Genomic DNA, 17,639 nt, shown 5'->3' with positions numbered 1-17,639 from the left:
CAATTACAGGCTGTCAAGATGTTTAGTGTCGGAGTTCATCTGAGTACTGCAGATGTCTTAGAAGAACATTTGGTAGGTGAAAGGGTGAATTCTAATTAGAAATAAAAAAAGGGGTTTTGCAACAGACATTATAGAGTCATGAAGACAAAGAAAGCACCCACCCCTCCCCTGCCATTTGTCAATTGCATAGTATATTCACTTGTCATGAATGCCGCTTCTTTAAACCTGCAGCTTTGGCACAGGAAAGAAGCTGCTTCCTCTGTGAAATAATGTATAAATTGTAAGGCCGTGTACCCACTATGCGTTTTTTTTTTTTTAAGCGTTTCCACAGCGGCAATTCCGCTGCAGAAATGCTTAAACACATGGTAGAAGGCCTGCCATGTTCCCCAATGATAATCCACATGTGCTGTGCACATGCTGTGGAAATTTCCGCTGTGGATTATCATAAAGTAAAAATCCGCAGCACTACCAATTATTTTGCTTAATCGCAGCGTTTTCGCCGCCATTGACTTGCATTGAATCGCATAATATCCGCATCACTACATATGCACATGCGGCTATCATGCGGTTCAATGTGCGGATGGTACCCAGGTCTGGAGAAGAGGAGACTCTCTTCCAGACCCGGGTACCATAGTACCTGTAAAAAAAAAAAAAAAAGAATTTAAAATAAAAAAATACATTATACTTACCTTCTGATGGCCCCCAGTCTCCTCAGCGATCCGTCTTGGCTCGCCGGCAGCTCGCGATGGTCTAAAAGGACCTGCCATGATGTCATTTAGTCATATGACCCATCACATGACTAAATGACTTCATGGCAGGTCCTTTTATTTTAGACCACCGCTAGACACCGGGGGCAATCAGAATGTAAGTATAATTATTTTTTACCATTCTTTTACGGTCACACTATATAAATCCATGCGGGTTTCATGGTTTTATATAGTGTAACCAAGTTGACAAGCACTTTCCAAGTGATGCTAAAATCGCTTGGAAAGCGCTTGACAACCCGCATGCGGAAATGCAAGTGAAGAACGCTTCACTTCTGCTTGTCCCTGGCAGGAAAACGCATGTACAATCCGCATGCGTTTTTTCTGCGAGAGAGATGCAGAAACGCTCAGGAAAAATCCGGAACATTTCTGCATCGTGGGCACAGCCTAAAAGGGGATACAATTCACATGATTCTGGTTTCTCATATGGGCTTCTCTTTGGACATTGTGTGATGGCATAACATTCTTGAAGATTCAATATCCAAACGTACAAACAAATGAAATGAAAAGTTTGTGTTTTTTTTTTTTTGTTTTTTTTAAATAGCATGCTCCTAAAAATGCCACTACAAGACTGGGAAGGGTGCCAGGTGACCCATTAACATTGGGCAGCTGCCATCAAGATCCAAGTCCTTTACAAATAGAACTTTGGCAGCCATTGCTTTAAGGAGATTGTTTTAAAAAATAATAGTAAAAGGATGAACGTGTGTCTCAAAATTTCAGCCCATGTGTGCTGATCTGATATGGTGGGAATGGAAAGCTTTGTATACGTAACTTTTGAGTATATGGATAAAATATACACAGAGGTGCCTAAACTTTGTGCCATCCAACACAAACCATCCCAAATTTATATCTAACTTTTGTTTGGAGGCCCAGCTATATATCTCTTAAAATATATTTATACAGTTGTTTTACTGGTTAGTAGACATTCCAAAAATACTTTTTCTAAATATACTGCATTAGGGGTTTTAGCGTCCACATGTTTAATTTGGAGGTCACTCGATGTCTAATGTTTTGGCTCAATCATAATTAAAAGGTATTCCTTTTTTGAACAAGTTATCACCTAACCACAGGACAGATAACTACTAGTGTATTTGGGGGCCGACTGCCGAGACCCTCACTGATGGGGACTCACGACACCTGTCTGAATGGGGAAGCAGTCGCACAAGTGTTCTGGTGCTCCATTTTTATCTCTAATGGACTGCGGGAGATAGTACATGACCACTGCTCCATTCCAAGAAGGAACACAAGACCATTAATCTGGCAATCAGTAGGGTCGGTGAGCTACCTACCACCAATCTACTAGTTTATCACCTATTCTGTATAATACTGGAATACCCTTTTAAGCAATTATTAGTGATGAGCGAGCATGCTCGCTACTGCTCAGTGCTCGCCCGAGCATCTCACTGTTCAAGATGCTCGGCGCTTGCCGAGTATTTCCGGGGTTGCTCGGCGGGAGCTCAGGCCTCCTCCCTGCATGTTTGGCGCTCTTTACAGAGCCAATGATCATGCAGATTACCTGCCACTCACTGTAATGCCATAGCCATGTTGGTTGTGGCATTACAGTGATTGGCTGGCCGCAGAGCGTCATCAGGTCCATATGATACCTGGCGCCGCTGTGCTCATAACAGTCACTCCGGAATCAGACAGTGTAGGGAGAGGTGCTGCTGAGCTAGGGAGAGATTTGCTTGTTTCTAGTTAGTGTAGGTGTACCAAACTATATTAGAGACACATGTCCATCTCAACAAACAGTCCTTCTGAGGACTAATCCATCTGCAGAGATATTAGGCAGGCAGTCTATATAGACAGGCAGGCAGGGTATATAGCAGACTGCAGTACACATAGCACAAGAGGCTCCATTCCAGTTCTGTCTGCTGCTGCTATTAGATATTTCTAGAAATAGGCCCAGGTCTCAGGGGCCAGGAATAATTTTTTTGGGGATCTTCATTAGAGATGAGCGGTGTTCGACTCGAACTGTTCGCCAATCTCAAATTCGAGCTGTTTTGGGCGGTGTTCGAGCCTTTCGGCGAACACTAACGATTTGAAAAAAATTCGGCTGTTCGAGGTTATGTTCGATAACTGTTCGTGCACCAAAATCATAACTGGATTTTTTCTCAGTAATGCTGAAAATTAATGTTAATACGCAGTTTGAGTGTACAGCGGGGCGGGGGGAGGGGCACGGGATGGATCTCTGCAGGAATAATGAAGATCTCCATATTTTTTTTTCTCTTTCCCGCATTTACAGTGAGGAGGTGCAATCTGTCAGCCTATCAGCAAGCGCACACACGGAGCGAACTGCTTTTTTTCACACAAGCAAGGGCATGTGTCATTGGCAGTGTATGTCACATGTCCTTGCCCTATAAGACCCAGCCATTTTCCCCGTCGCCACCATTTTCTCACTGCTGCAGCTGCGTGTTAGACGGCACCGCTGTTGCTGTGTGCGCTATACTTTGTTAATTTCAAGCCAATTTTCGCACAAATCTACAGATAGCTTGGGAGTAGGGAAGAGTTGTGATTGCAGTCCTTTTAAGGACTAGGTTACATCATTTCCTATGACTTTTATCGGGCAGGTCTGTGCTCTTAAATAGATAGGTTGGGAGTAAAGACTAATTGTAATTGCAGTCCTTTTCAGAGCTAGGTTACATCAGTTCCTATCACTTTTTACCAATCAGGTCTGTGCCAGTGCTGTGCAAGTTTTTTTCACAGCATTTGGCTAAATCTAGCAAAGCAAATCCTTTTTGGCCTATTGCAGTGTGTGTTAGTCAGTGGAGTAGCCTATCTGTGTTGCAAGCTACACCACCTGTCTATAGAACACAAATTTTTTTACTGCACCTAGTGAAGTAAAACCTTTTGGGCATAGCATCATTCTATTAGTCCATCTATACTGACCTCCATCAGGTTGCAAATTCAATGTAATTTTTTTCTGCATCTAGCTCTGAAAAAATATTTCAGCTTGTAGCAGTGTGTGTGACTTGTTCTATTAGTCCATCTATACTAACCTCCACCAGGTTGCAAATTCAATATAATTTTTTTCTGCATCGAGCTCTGAAAAAATATTTCGGCTTCTAGCACTGTGTGGGACTTGTTCTATTAGTCCATCTATACTGACCTCCATCAGGTTGCAAATTCAATATAATTTTTTTCTGCATCTAACCCAGCCAGTACTTTTGGGCTAATACCACAGTTTGGCCTCTCAGCTCTGCTCGGTTCCCATCCATTGTTTTTTTGTGCAAACAACTCCAGAGTTGTCAATTAGTTAACCACCAAAATGAGTGGAAAAAGGGCTGCTGCTGGTGGAAAGGGGAATAGGCGTGTTGGGAAGGGAAAAAAAGGTTGTGTCCGTGGGGTAGGTGTTAAAGCTACAGTAACATCTGCAGAAGAAAGACCATCTTCCAGCCAAACTAAGATGTCTACTTCTTTTAGCGGACAATGTGATAAGATCCCTTTCTTACGGCCACGCCAATCGCTACAAATTCCAAATGAGGCACAAAAACAGCAGGTGCTTCAACGGATATCAAGTGCTCCTTTAAGTGGGCTCTCCTCCACCTCAACTTCAACATCACAAATACTCCAGTCCTCAGAGGTGTCACCCCAATCGCACTTACTTCCTCACAGCTCCCAAGTCTCCAGCTGCCTGTCTGAGTATGGGGTAACACAGATGGTTGAGTCTGCAGAGCTGTTTACTCATACTATAGCCTGGGAATCAGAGGTCGGCTCCAGAGCATCTGTGAATCCAGATGAGGAAATGATCTGCACTGATGCCCAGAATCTTTGAGTCGGATCCAGGACCAGAAGCAGAAGGTTCTGACCATAATATAGACCCTCGTTCCCAAACTGTAACTCCTGTTGGTGGAGACAATGAGGAAGACGATGATGAGACTCAAATACCTGATTGGAGCGACAACTTTAGTTTTTTGTCAGGGCAGGAACAGGTTGGCTCTGAGGACGACGGGTGTGATAACACACAGGGTGATGATGATGAGGTTGGAGATCCCACTTACTGTCAGCCAAGAGATGAGGTCAGCAGAGGAGGTGGAGCAGGATGCTAGTGATGACGAGGTCAGGTTGCGCATTCCTGGACAGAGACGTAGTACTGGAAGCACGTCAACAACTGCATCCTCAAACACAACTCTGCCTCTGACCACAAGTCGTGGTGGCTCTTCAGGTCGCATGTGTGCTAAGCCTTGCATATCCTGGGCATTTTTTCAGATCGATAAAGATGACCCAACTCGTGTTATCTGTAACATTTGTCAGCAAAAGCTAAGTAGAGGCCAAAAAATACATAGTTTGAGTACTTCATGCATGAACCGGCACATGGACATGAAGCATAAGTTGCAGTGGGAAGCTCACTGTGCTACAATGCGGCCTAGCCGGCCGGGCCAACCACCGTCTGCCACATCTTGTGCATCCGCGGCCTCTTCATCCTCTGTGACTGGGGGGACAGCAGTCACACCTGTTTTGGGACGCAGACCTGCCACCTCTTTTCCCGCAAAAGCCAGCGTGATTGGCAGGTCATCATTTTCTTTGGAGGTGGAAACACCAGCTGGTGTTCAGCGCTGTCAGACATCGATAGGTTGCCTTGATCCAAAGGTGGTGCTAACATGTCCGCCTGCATCTTCCTCACAGACCGGCAGTTTGCCGGGGACACCCTTCTCAACCCCGTCTAAGCACAACAGCCAGCCCTCGGTCCCTCAGATGTGGACAAGTAAAAGACCATTTCCTCCTAGCCATGAGAAAGCCAAGAGGTTGAATTTCACCATCTGCAAGCTCTTGGCTACAGAAATGCTTCCTTTCCGCCTGGTGGACACAGAGGATTTTCGAGACCTTATGTCCGTCGCAGTGCCCCAGTACCAGATGCCCAGTCGGCACTACTTCTCAAAGAAAGGTGTGCCTGCGCACCACCAGCATGTCGCACACAACATCACCGCTTCTTTGAGAAACTTTGTGTTTGACAGGGTGCATTTCACCACAGACACTTGGACGAGTAGGCATGGACAGGGGCGTTACATGTCGCTGACTGGGCACTGGGTAACTATGGTGACAGCAGGTCAAGGGGCTGCTGACCAAGTCTTGCCATCCCCACTAGTTGTGCTTCAATCCTCTTTATCTCAAAGTTCCTCCACTGCTTCTGCCTCCTCAACCTCCTCTCGGTCCTCCACCTGCACCCAAAGCCTGTCTGGTCATGCCACAAGCTTTCTAACTGCGCAGAAGGGATCCTGCACACCTCCTTACTATGCTGGCAGCAGGGCTCAATGTCATCAGGCGGTTTTTACTTTGAAATGTCTGGGAAATGTGAGTCACACAGCTGAGGAGTTGTGGTCAGCTTTGGAGATCCAGTTTCATGAATGGTTGTCTCCACTAGACCTGAAACCAGGGAAGGCCGTGTGCGGCCCTTCGCCGGGGCAATGTCACACACGTGCCTTGTATGGCTCACGTGTTGAACCTGGTTGTCTAGCAATTTTTAGCCCACTATCCCGGACTAGATGGCCTTCTGCAGAGGGCACAGTCGCTGTGTGCTCACTTCCGCCGTTCGCATCCTGCAGCTCAGCGACTTGCATCTCTACAGAAGTCGTTGGGCCTGCCACTTCACCGGCTAAAATGCGATGTGCCTACCCGGTGGAATTCAACTCTGCACATGTTGCAGAGACTGTGGCAGCACCGACAAGCCCTGGTGCAATACGTTCTGACGTATAGCCTGGGCCAACGAGATCCAGAGGTGGGGCAAATCACGCTGGAGGAGTGGTCTCAGATCAGGGACCTATGCACCTTTCTGCACAGTTTTGAAATGGCGACGAAGATGTTTAGTGCTGACGATGCCATTATCAGCATGACTATTCCGGTGATTTACATGCTGGAGCACATGTTAAACAGAATTCGGAGTCAGGTGGTGGCACAAGAGGTGGAGGAAGTAGAGGAGGAGGAATTGTATGCGGAAGGGCTAACATCTGCAAGGTCCAGACGGTCGGCAGCACCAAGGCGGCAGGCATGTGAGGGTGGGGGAGATGGTTTTACCAGGGCTCATGGTAGCAGCCAAACTAGTGAGGAAGGTGCAGGAGCCCAGGAAGAAGTGGAGGACGAACTGATGGAAGACTCATCAGATGAGGGAGACCTTGATCACATTTCTGTTGTGCGAGGTTGGGGGGAGAGGGCAGAGGAAGGAAGCATGATTGTTATCTCGCCACCAACACAACAGGGACTTGGTGCTCCTGGATGCGCAAGACATATGAGTGCCTTCTTGCTGCACTACCTGCAACATGACCCTCGAATTGCGAGAATTAGAAATAATCCTGACTACTGGGTTGCCACACTGTTAGATCCCCGGTACAAAATTAAATTTGCAGAAATTATTCCTGCCATAGAAAGAGATGCACGCATGCAGGAGTATCAGCAGAGACTGTTGCAGAATCTTACTTGTGCTTTTCCCCAAAACACTAGTGGTGCACGTAGTGAATCTCAGTTTCAACTTGCCAACCGTGGGACCGTCGAGTGTTCAGCACTCAAAACGTAACAGAAACACAGTATCTGCTGTTAACATCAATTTTGCGGAATCATTTCACCACTTTTTTAGCCCATCCTTTGCAAGGCCACAGGAGACAAGAAGTCTGACACATAGTCACCGCCTAGAGACGATGGTACAGGAGTATCTCCAAGTAAACATTGAAGCCATGACAGTGTCACTGGACCCTTGCTCTTTTTGGGCTTCCAATCTGGATAAATGGCCAGAGCTCGCCACTTTCGCCTTGGAGATCGTGTCATGCCCCACAGCCAGCGTTCTGTCTGAACGTGTGTTCAGCGCTGCTGGTGGTGTGCTGACAGATAAGCGCACGCGGCTCTCCACTGATAATGTAGACAGACTCACGTTCATAAAGATGAACAAATCATGGATCCGAAACGACTTTTCTACCCCGGTGTCATCCTGGGGAGAGTAAAAGCTTGATGATGTGTTAAAATCACCTCACCAACCGTTTTAAGCTTTCAAATTACTAATCATGTTTATTTGTATCTTGGCTGGAAAATAATTTGGGCCTTTGTAGCAGTGTGCAGTACTGATTCTATTAGGCCATCTATACTAAACTCCACCAGATTTAAAATTACTAATCATGTTTATCTGTATCTTGGCTGGAAAATAATTTGGGCCTTGTAGCAGTTTGCAGTACTGATTCTATTAGGCCATCTATACTAAGCTCCACCAGCTTTCAAATTAATAATAATTTTTAGCTGCATCTAGCCGGAAAATAATTTTGGGGCTCCTAGATGCGCAAGACACATGAGTGCCTTCTTGCTGCACTACCTGCAACATGACCCTCAGATTGTCAGAATTCGAAATAATCCTGACTACTGGGTTGCCACACTCTTAGATCCCCCACACTCTTAGATCAACCTTTTCATTTTAATAAAGAACAAAAAAATGGTCAGTTTTGAAATTATAAGCATTATCAGGTTATTACAAACTGAAATCAAACAGTCTTCAACTCAAAACTTTATTCTAGGTGATGTTACATTTGCACATAGGACCCCTTGTTCGAAAGGAGCTTCTGAACTCTCTCGTCCATTGAATTTGTCAGGTTTTGGATGGTTTCTGCTTCAGTTGTTTTGCATGAGGACAGAATACCCTCCCACAGCTATTGCTTACATGTGAACTGCCTCCCGCCATCATAGCCACTCCTTTTGATGATGCGCCAGAGGTTCTCAATGGGGTTGAGGTCAGGGGAGCATGGGGGTCACACCATAAGTTTGTCCCCTTTTATGCCCATATCAGCCAGAGATGCAGATGTGTTATATGCAGAATGAGACGGTGCATTATCATGCATGAAAATGATCTTGCTGCGGAATACACGGTTCTTCTTCTTGAACCATGGCAGGAAGTGCTGTTTGAGAAACTCCACATACATTATGGAGTTCATATTTACCCCTTCAGGGATCCTAAAGGGGCCGACAATCTCTCTCCCCATGATTCCAGCCCAAAACATTACTCCACCTCCTCCTTGTTGGCGCCATAGCCGTGTTTGCATGGGGTGTCCATCAACCAGCCATCCTCCACTCCATCCATCTGGACCATCGAGCGTTGCACGGCACTCATCGGTGAACAAAACAGTTTTGAAGTCAGTCTTCATGTATTGTTTGGCCCACTGGAGCCGTTTCTGCTTGTGTACAGTGGATAGAGGAGGTCGACAGGATGGCTTACGCACAGCTGCAAACCTCTGAAGGACCCTGCATCTTGTTGTTCGGGGGACGTTGGAGGAACCAGCAGCTTCAAAACTTGTCTGCTGCTATGACAAGGCTTTTTTGCCGCTGCTCTTTTAACCTGATGTAGTTGCCTGTAGGAAAGAGTCCTCAATTTTCCCTTATCAGCACGCACACGTGTGTACTGTGAATCAGCTACATACTTCTTGATTGTGCGATGATCAGGATGAAGTGTCTTGGCAATGTTGATTGTAGTCATGCCTTGACCTAAGCACTCCACAATTTGTTGCTTCTCAGCAGCCGGCACATCCTTTTTCTTTCCCATTTTGGCAGAAAATGTAGGCTGCTTAATAATGTGGGACAGCCTTCTTAAGTAGTCTTGCCTTTCATTGGACACACCTGCCAAACTGATTAGCACAGGTGTCTGCAATTGCTTACAGTGATATAAAGAGCCCTGACACACATCACCATCAATGAGTTAAACTGACAAACAAAAAAATTCTTACCTTATCACTCCTAAACACTTTTTGCATAATAATTTGGAACTCGGTGTACATGTGCTTTTCCACAAAACACCAGTGGTCTGTATGGAGTTGTTCAATAAAGGGCCCAAAATTAAGATAAAATAGACTGGAGAGGTCTCTATGAATACGAATTCCTAAGTATTTGATACCCTGTGAGGGCCAGGCAAAGGGAAAGTTGGACTGGATGGAATCCTGTATGGATTTGGAGAGGGAGACATCGAGCGCCTCAGACTTCGCTGCATTGATTTTAAAATTTGACCATGTAACAAAGTGATCTATTTCAGCCGTGATTTTGCCTCTAAAAGGGTCCCCTAGACCCCTACCCCAAGCTTTTTAAGGGAATAATATATGACGTGCCAGGAGACTCCATGGAGTGCTTTCTCAGCATCCAACGAGAGTATCTAATTACAAATTTTTAACTGCATCTAGCCCAGGAAATACTTTGTGCCTAGTAGCAGTGTCTGCTAGTCAGCGGATTATCCCAGCTGTTAAGCAAGCTACACCACCTGTAGTTTGGACACTTAATTATTTTCAAAGGAAATGATTCGGGTCCCTGGGACACTCAGTGAAGAGCATCGGGGAGACACCCCAAGGCATAGGGGCTGGGACTGGCGGTAGGACGCCTTGCGGTGGACCGCCGAGCTCGATCCTTATAAAAGCTTTTTAACTGCAGCAGCTTTAATGGACGCTACTGGAGCTGGAATTACGCGGCTGCTGGCATCAGACTTGCCCTCCAATAGATCCTTGTAAAAGGATTTAAAGTGTATTCATTCAAATTAGAGAGACAATTTAAATTAAAAAGCTTAGACCTGCCTCCACCACAGGGGGGCTCGCTCGACCCACCAGCGGACAGGCACCAGTATTGGGAGAGGGGGGCTGGCCGTCAGGGTCCACCGCAGCTCTGGCACAAACCCGGCGAAACGGAGGTCGCACGGGCAGGAACGGACTGGCCGTGTCGGCTTCGCACTTTTTTTATTTTAGAAGGGCATGACATGCCTATATCTGTGTCTCCCCCTTCCTTTTATTCCTCCACCTCTTTTCTTTTCGTATGACTATATGTACTTGTCACTTTTCCATGTGTTAGTTGTGTCTTCTGAGCAGTTTGGCATGTTTTGGACACCTTTGAAGGTGTTTTCTATGTGTTTCTATGTGTTTATGTTTGCCTGCCGTTGGTTTTAACGGTGTTTGAAGGTGTTCGACGAACAGTTCGGGGAACATACGGGTGTTTGACGAACCGAACTCGAGCACTACGGGGGTGGCTCAGCACTAATCTTAATCCTCATTATTTGCTTAAAAAGCAATCCACAAAACACCGTTGTTCTGCGCCATTTGCTTGTTGGCACTGCAGAATTCAGCTAGGTCCTTTCCATATTACAGCGCTAAAAATCCATCTATTTAAAACCGTGGTTTGTCCGTCACACGGATCACACATAATTGCGCTGAAAATACTGCCATTTCTGGCATTTATTAAAAATTTGTTTCAGTGTGTCAGTGAAGCAATTCACACCAGTTTGCTGTTCAAAATAGTTACTTACAGGCCAGGTAGTTAAAACTGTGGTTTCTCCATCACACAGATTTCATATAACTTCGCTCCAAATTCAGGCGTTTGTAGTGAGCGTGGAAGGTATTGTCCTCCATTTAAAATGGGCAAGGCGCGTGGCAAGGGACGGGGAACTGGACGTGATGGTGCATGCAGAGGCCGAGGCCAAGCTGAAATTGTGCCACAACAAACACCCACATCTTCTCGCCCGACCTTCCTGTCCCAATTCCTAGGGGACCGCAGCACACCACTATTGAACCCAGAGCAGTGTCAAAAGGTTGTTAGTTGGATAGCGGATAATGCTTCCAGTCACTTTGCCACCACCACCCTGTCTTCCACACGGTCAAGTCTCAGTAGCCGTGAGTCTGGACTGCATATTCCTCACCATGATGCTCTTTCCTCCCACCATGGCAAGTGCCCGGAGACCACTGATCCCACACTTGGACACTCCGAAGAGCTGTTCACTTTTCCATTTATAGATTCGGGCCTCTCTCCGGGTCCACTTGAAGCGGGGCAAGAGGAGATCGCATGTAGCGATGCACAAATATTTGAGCAGCCACGGTCACATGAAGGCGACGATGGGAAAGTGTCACAAGAGGTGAACGATGATGAGACATAATTGCCAGAAAGTCAGGAGGAGGACCAGGGTGCGGAAGTGGAAGACGTGGTGGTGGATGATATAGTAACTGACCCAACCTGTCAGGAGGACATGCAGAGCGAGGACAGCAGCACACGGGAAGGGAGGCGTAGCACCCCAACAGGCAGGAAAAAGCAGTGTGGTGGCCGCAGATAGAAGGCAGGCAACCGTTCCCCTTAACACCAGCACAAATTAAGTTGCCAGTACAACTGTTAGGTCTTAACGAATCTGGTTGCTTTTTAAAGACTCTGCCGATAACCCCAAAAAGGCCATTTGCACCACCTGCCAGGCTAGCATCAGCAGGGGTGGCAAAACTCGCAGCCTGACCACCACCAGCATGATCAGGCACATGGCATCAAAGCACCCGACATTGTGGGCCGATCCCCAGGGTCCATGAACAGTGTCTGCGGGTGGCACCACTGCTTCTTCCGCTGTTGTGCATGCAAGCCAATCCTCTGTCCATGGTGGATGCGAAGATGCCTCCTGCCCTGCACCTGTCGTTGCACACTCTCAAGTAGCAGCATCAGGAAGCACGTCCTTGTCCCAGCGCAGCGTTCAGTTGTCCATACCCCAGTCCTTGGAACGCAAGCACAAATACGCAGCCAACTCCCCACAGGCCACACTACAGAATTCTCACATTTCACGACTGTTTGCGCTCGAAATGTTGCCTTTTAGGCTCGTGGAGACGGAAGCATTCCGCAACCTGAAGGAGGCGGCCGTCCCTCAGTACTTGGTCCCCAGCCTCCACTATTTCTCCCTGTGTGCCATCCCCGCATTACACAAGCACGTGTCCCAAAACATTAGCCGTGCCCTCAACAACGCAGTTACCGGGAAAGTCCACCTAACCACGGACACGTGGACAAGTGCTTGTGGGCAGGGACGGTACATCTCGCTAACGGCACACTGGGTTAACATAGTGGAAGCGGGACCCAGTTGGATCTTGGGACGGAACACGTCCTCCCGACGCCAAGGATTGTGGGCCCTAGGTCAATCAGGGTTGCCCCCACAGTCTACAGCTCCTGCGCCTCAGCCTCCTCCTCTTCAGCCTCCATTTCCGAAATGACCACATCAGTCACAAGCTGGAAGCACTGCCTCGGCCAAGCGGCAACAGGCTGTGCTGAAGCTAATATGCTTAGGTGACAAACCGCACAATGCTGAAGAGTTGTGGACAGCTCTGAAAGAGCAGGTAGATCTGAGCGCTCCCACCGCTGAACCTACAGCCAGGCATGGTCGTGTGTGACAATGGCCGGAACCTGGTGGCGGCTCTGAGGCGAGGTGAGATCACACACGTACAATGCCTGGCTCATGTGCTTAACCTCGTGGTTCAGCGGTTTCTTAAATCGTACCCCGAGTTGCCAGATCTGCTCGTCAAAGTACGCCGCCTGTCATCTCATTTTCGCAAGTCGGCTACAGCTTCCACCGCCCTTGCAGTGTTGCAGCAGCGTTTGCTGCTTCAGTCACACCAACTCGTGTGTGATGTACCCACACGTTGGAACTCTACCCTCCACATGTTGCAAAGGATTTGTGGGCAGAAGAGAGCAGTTGTGGAGTACCAGCTGCAACAAGGCCGTCGATATTCAGGTCAGACTCCACACATAAGACCTCAGGAGTGGACCTGGATGTCTGACATATGTACCATCCTGACAAACTTTGAGGAGTCCACCAAGATGGTGAGTGGCGATGACTCCATCATTAGCGTCAGCATTCCACTTGTCTGTCTTTTGCAACGCTCTCTGCAGAGAGATCTGTGCGCTCACACCACTGAACCTACAGCCAGGCATGGTCGTGTGTGACAATGGCCGGAACCTGGTGGCGGCTCTGAGGCGAGGCGAGCTCACACACTTACCAAGTCTGGCCATGTGCTTAACCTCGCGGTTCAGCGGTTTCTCAAATCCTACCCGGATTGCGGAGTACGCCGCCTGTGTGCCCATTTTAGAAAGTCACCTACTGCTTCCGCCGCCCTTGCCGTTGTTTCAGCAGTGTTTGCAGCTTCCGGCTCACAGACTTTTGTGTGATGTCCCCACGCTTTGGAACTCTACATTGCAGATGTTGGGAAGGATTTGTGAGCAGAAAAGGGCAGTTGTTGAGTACCCGCATCAACAAGGCCGTCTGTATTCAGTTCAGACTCCACACATAAGACCTCAGGAGTGGACATGGATGTCAGACATATGTACCATCCTCCAAAACTTTGAGGACTCCACCAAGATGGTGAGCGGCGATGACGTCATAATTAACATCACCATCCCGCTTCTCTGTCTTCTGAAACGCTCTCTGCTCACAATCTAAGAGGATGCATTGCAGGCGGAGCATGATGAGATTGAGCAAGGAACCATACAGGGTGATTACACACAGCCCAGCCTCATCTCATCCCAACGTGGATTGGGTGACCATGAGGAAAAGGAGGAGGAGGAACAGGAGCTAGTTTCATGCTTTATAGACGGTACTACCTGCATAACTATTATACCGTTTGTTCAGTGTGGATGGCCAGAGGACAGAGAGGAGGAGGAGGAGAGCATGGTCAGTCATCCTCTTGGCGAGGGCACCGAAGTCCTGCCTGTTGGCAGTCTGGCACACATGGCTGAGTTTGTTACACTCCCTTTCCCATGACCCTCACGTTCTCAAAATTTTGGGTGACAGTCATTACTGGTTGGTGACACTTCTAGACCCACGCTACAAGGAGAACTTTATATCTCTTATTCCTGAGGCGGACAGATCTACAAAAATTGGGCAGTACCAGAAGGCCCTTGTTGCAGAACTATTAAAAAAATTCCCATCTGAAAACGCTGGCGTTAAAGGTCACAGTTTGTTGAACAACCAAGGAGTACAGGTGAGAGAGACACAACTCCAATCCAGCAGAGGCAGGGGTTACACTGTCAAAGTTATGTGAGAGTTTTCTCAGCCCCTCCCATCGCACAGGCCCTGAGGCGCGGGGTACTCTCACAAGGAGTACAAAGTTTGGGAAGATGTTGAGGGAGTACCTTGCCGACCGTACCATTGTCCTCCGTGATTCCTTTATTGGGTATCCAAGCTGGATACGTGGAATGAACTGGCTCTCTACGCCTTGGAGGTCCTGGCCTGCCCTGCCCCAGCGTTTTATCAGAACGAGTTTTTAGTCTCGCTGGTGGAATTATAACTGATAAGCGCATCTGCCTGTCAAGTGAAAATGCCGTGATGCAACACCCACATAATTTTTTTAAAGGGTGTTTATAATGCCCGTAAAAAAAATTTTTTTTATACAGTATGTTAATGTATACCCCCCAGGGGTAAATGTTTGTCAGCCCATACACTTAGTGCATGGGCATTACAAGTATAGCTGCTCCTTTCTAATGTGAACATTTTTATGAGGCCCTCCTCCACGTCTCTTCCAAGGGGCATTGGAGTGCCTCCAAATCTTTGGCAACCCTTGCATTCACTACATAGGCCAACACTATGGGAGACCTACTTCCTAATAATGGGAATATTGTTTTCAGGAGGCCTTCCTCTAAGTCTCTTCAAAGCGGTATTGGGGTGCGTCCAAATTTTGGGCAGCCCTGCCTCTCACTGCATATGCAATAACAGTATAGGAGACCCACTCTTTAGTAATGGGAACAATAAAACATAGCCGGCTGATGGCTCTCTAAGAAAAGTAAAGGTCACCTGATGGCCCTATAAAAATAGGCTTTGTGACTTTTAGAGTCCCTCCTTCAAAATTGAAACACTATGTGTTTGATGATATGTCACACACCACATGGCCAGATAAGGTTGTAAAATGTTAAAATGACATTTCCTGGTGAATGCATTTGTCATGGTTGAAAGCAATGCAGAAGTGCAAAAATGCATCAAAAACGCTACGTGTGAACATAGCTCAAGGTGTGGAGGAGCATTTTTTTTTTTTGGGGGGGGGGGGGGGGGTATTTATTTTCCTTTATATACAAGTCATTACCCTGGAAAGGATGTTCCTTAACATATTTCCCAGGAAAATCCATTTTGGTTTCGTTTTTGTATGTTTTATTGTGAGTCCGTAAAAGTGGCGTAATACCTCTGACAACATTGTTGACAGCAGTGACCTGGGAGTCATAAATGCTTCCAGGGGTCTTCCCCATGCTGTTCTCATGTCATTTGAGCACTGTTCCCATCAATTTGGGCAATTTTTAGGCCCTCTGCAGATCGCTGGCGGGAGCCGCCTGAAAAATGCTCGAGTTTCCCATAGACTTACATTGGGCTCATTGCTCGGGTCGGGCACCCGAGTATTCCAATGTGCTCGACCCGAGCATCGAGCACCCGAGCATTTTAGTGCTCGCTCATCACTAGTAATTATGACTAAGCTGCAATCTCAGACCTATTCCATAGACATGAGAGGTGATGTTTCTGGAAAATGCTGCAGACCTCTTTTTCTGTTACTAAAATAGTCATTTAAGTATATCAATTTCATCTACCACTACAAGGGAGTGAACGCCACATAAACTGTATTTGGGCTCATTTCTGTTAGTAATCTGGATCTGATTGTGTACAGATCTTCAGCACCAGGTACAAAGTGACATGTTGGAAGTCTGTAGGGAATGGATTCAGAACTTGTTACAGTGGGTACGGAAAGTATTCAGACCCCTTTTCAATTTTTCACTCTTTGTTTCATTGCAGCCATTTGGTAAATTCTAAAAAGTTCATTTTTTTTCTCATTAAACTACACCTCATCTTGACTGAAAAAAACAGAAATGTAGAAATTTTTGCAAATTTATTAAAAAAGAAAAACTGAAATATCACATGGTCATAAGTATTCAGACCCTTTGCTCAGTATTGAGTAGAAGCACCCTTTTGAGCTAGTACAGCCATGAGTCTTCTTGGGAATGATGCAACAAGTTTTCCACACCTGGATTTGGGGATCCTCTGCCATTCTTCCTTGCAGATCCTCTCCAGTTCCGTCAGGTTGGATGGTGAACGTTGGTGGACAGCCATTTTCTGGTCTCTCCAGAGATGATCAGTTGGGTTTAAGTCAGGGCCGTGGCTGGGCCAGTCAAGAATGGTCACAAATTTAAAGGGGTCTGAATACTTTCCGTACCCACTGTATATATCAAAAAGAGGGCTAACTGCTGTGCTCATTTATTTAAGTATGCTTCAGATTATTTTCTTGGTTTTATCTTTTTTTTTATTATGATGGATTATAAGAATGAAAGAATAAATACCCACGCAGTATAGGTACTAAATGCATATTTTTTCCCCCCAACATTTTCTCAGTATAATTTCAAATTACAGCCATTTACAAGAAATGGAAGTTCTCCAAATGGACATGGAGGTTAATTTGATTATGAAACTGAAAATCCCTAATCTTTGACCTTTTAGTGATGCTTTGTGGGTTTTCTCCGGTGGCTCTCTTATATATTTGGAGAAAGAACTGACCATAACCATTTTTTTTCTGAACACTGGACAGACATTTGTGTGTACTATATTATGGAAATCACTGTATTTTGCAGAAGTGGCTCGGGTGTTTTCAAAGGTGGGGTGGGTAGCAGATTTAATACCTACACTAATTTGTATAATCAATTTTATGTTTAAAGGTAATCTGTCCCCAGGCTTTTAATACCCTATCTGAAAGTAAAAGGGCAGAGACCCTTATTGCTTGCTGCAGTTTTGATAAAATCACTGCTTTATTTTCCTGCAAATCTACAAGATCTCTGAATGCTGATCTCTTAACAACCCGACCCATACCAACTTTCTGCTTACACAGTGCATAGGCAGAAAGCTGCCAATCACTGTTTGGGCAGGAATGTACAGAATTCATGAATATAGTATAAAACTGTACTTACTATAAAATCTTTTTTCTGTTTTCCCTCCAGATGACCTCACTCAGCATGTTCGAACAAAGCACATAGAAGCATCAACAGGAAAAACACCACTCCTCCAACTTTGTGAATTTTGTGGCCAAGCTGTGAAGCATTACAAAAGCCACAAAATATTTTGCAGGTACTGATTAATAAGTGGAACATATGTAGAATTATACATCCAGAGTTCTGAAGACG

At 46.3% G+C, this 17,639-nt stretch overlaps 1 protein-coding gene across 1 annotated transcript in view; it reads left to right on the top strand.

Annotated features, from left to right (window-relative positions):
* Window positions 1-17,639, top strand: part of LOC141196034 (uncharacterized) — a 91,283-nt gene that overhangs the window by 49,511 nt on the left and 24,133 nt on the right. The window contains exon 4 of the mRNA XM_073662537.1: window positions 17,457-17,583. Coding sequence (XP_073518638.1) covers window positions 17,457-17,583 — 127 coding nt within the window. The remainder of the gene's footprint in view (window positions 1-17,456; window positions 17,584-17,639) is intronic.

The sequence above is a fragment of the Phyllobates terribilis genome, unplaced genomic scaffold (assembly GCF_046119375.1).
Source record: "Phyllobates terribilis strain yellow unplaced genomic scaffold, ASM4611937v1 Scaffold_1__5_contigs__length_1240528914, whole genome shotgun sequence".
NCBI lineage: Eukaryota > Metazoa > Chordata > Amphibia > Anura > Dendrobatidae > Phyllobates > Phyllobates terribilis.
The sequence above is the reverse complement of the archived record's forward strand: the minus strand, read 5'-3'. Positions and strand labels throughout refer to the sequence as shown.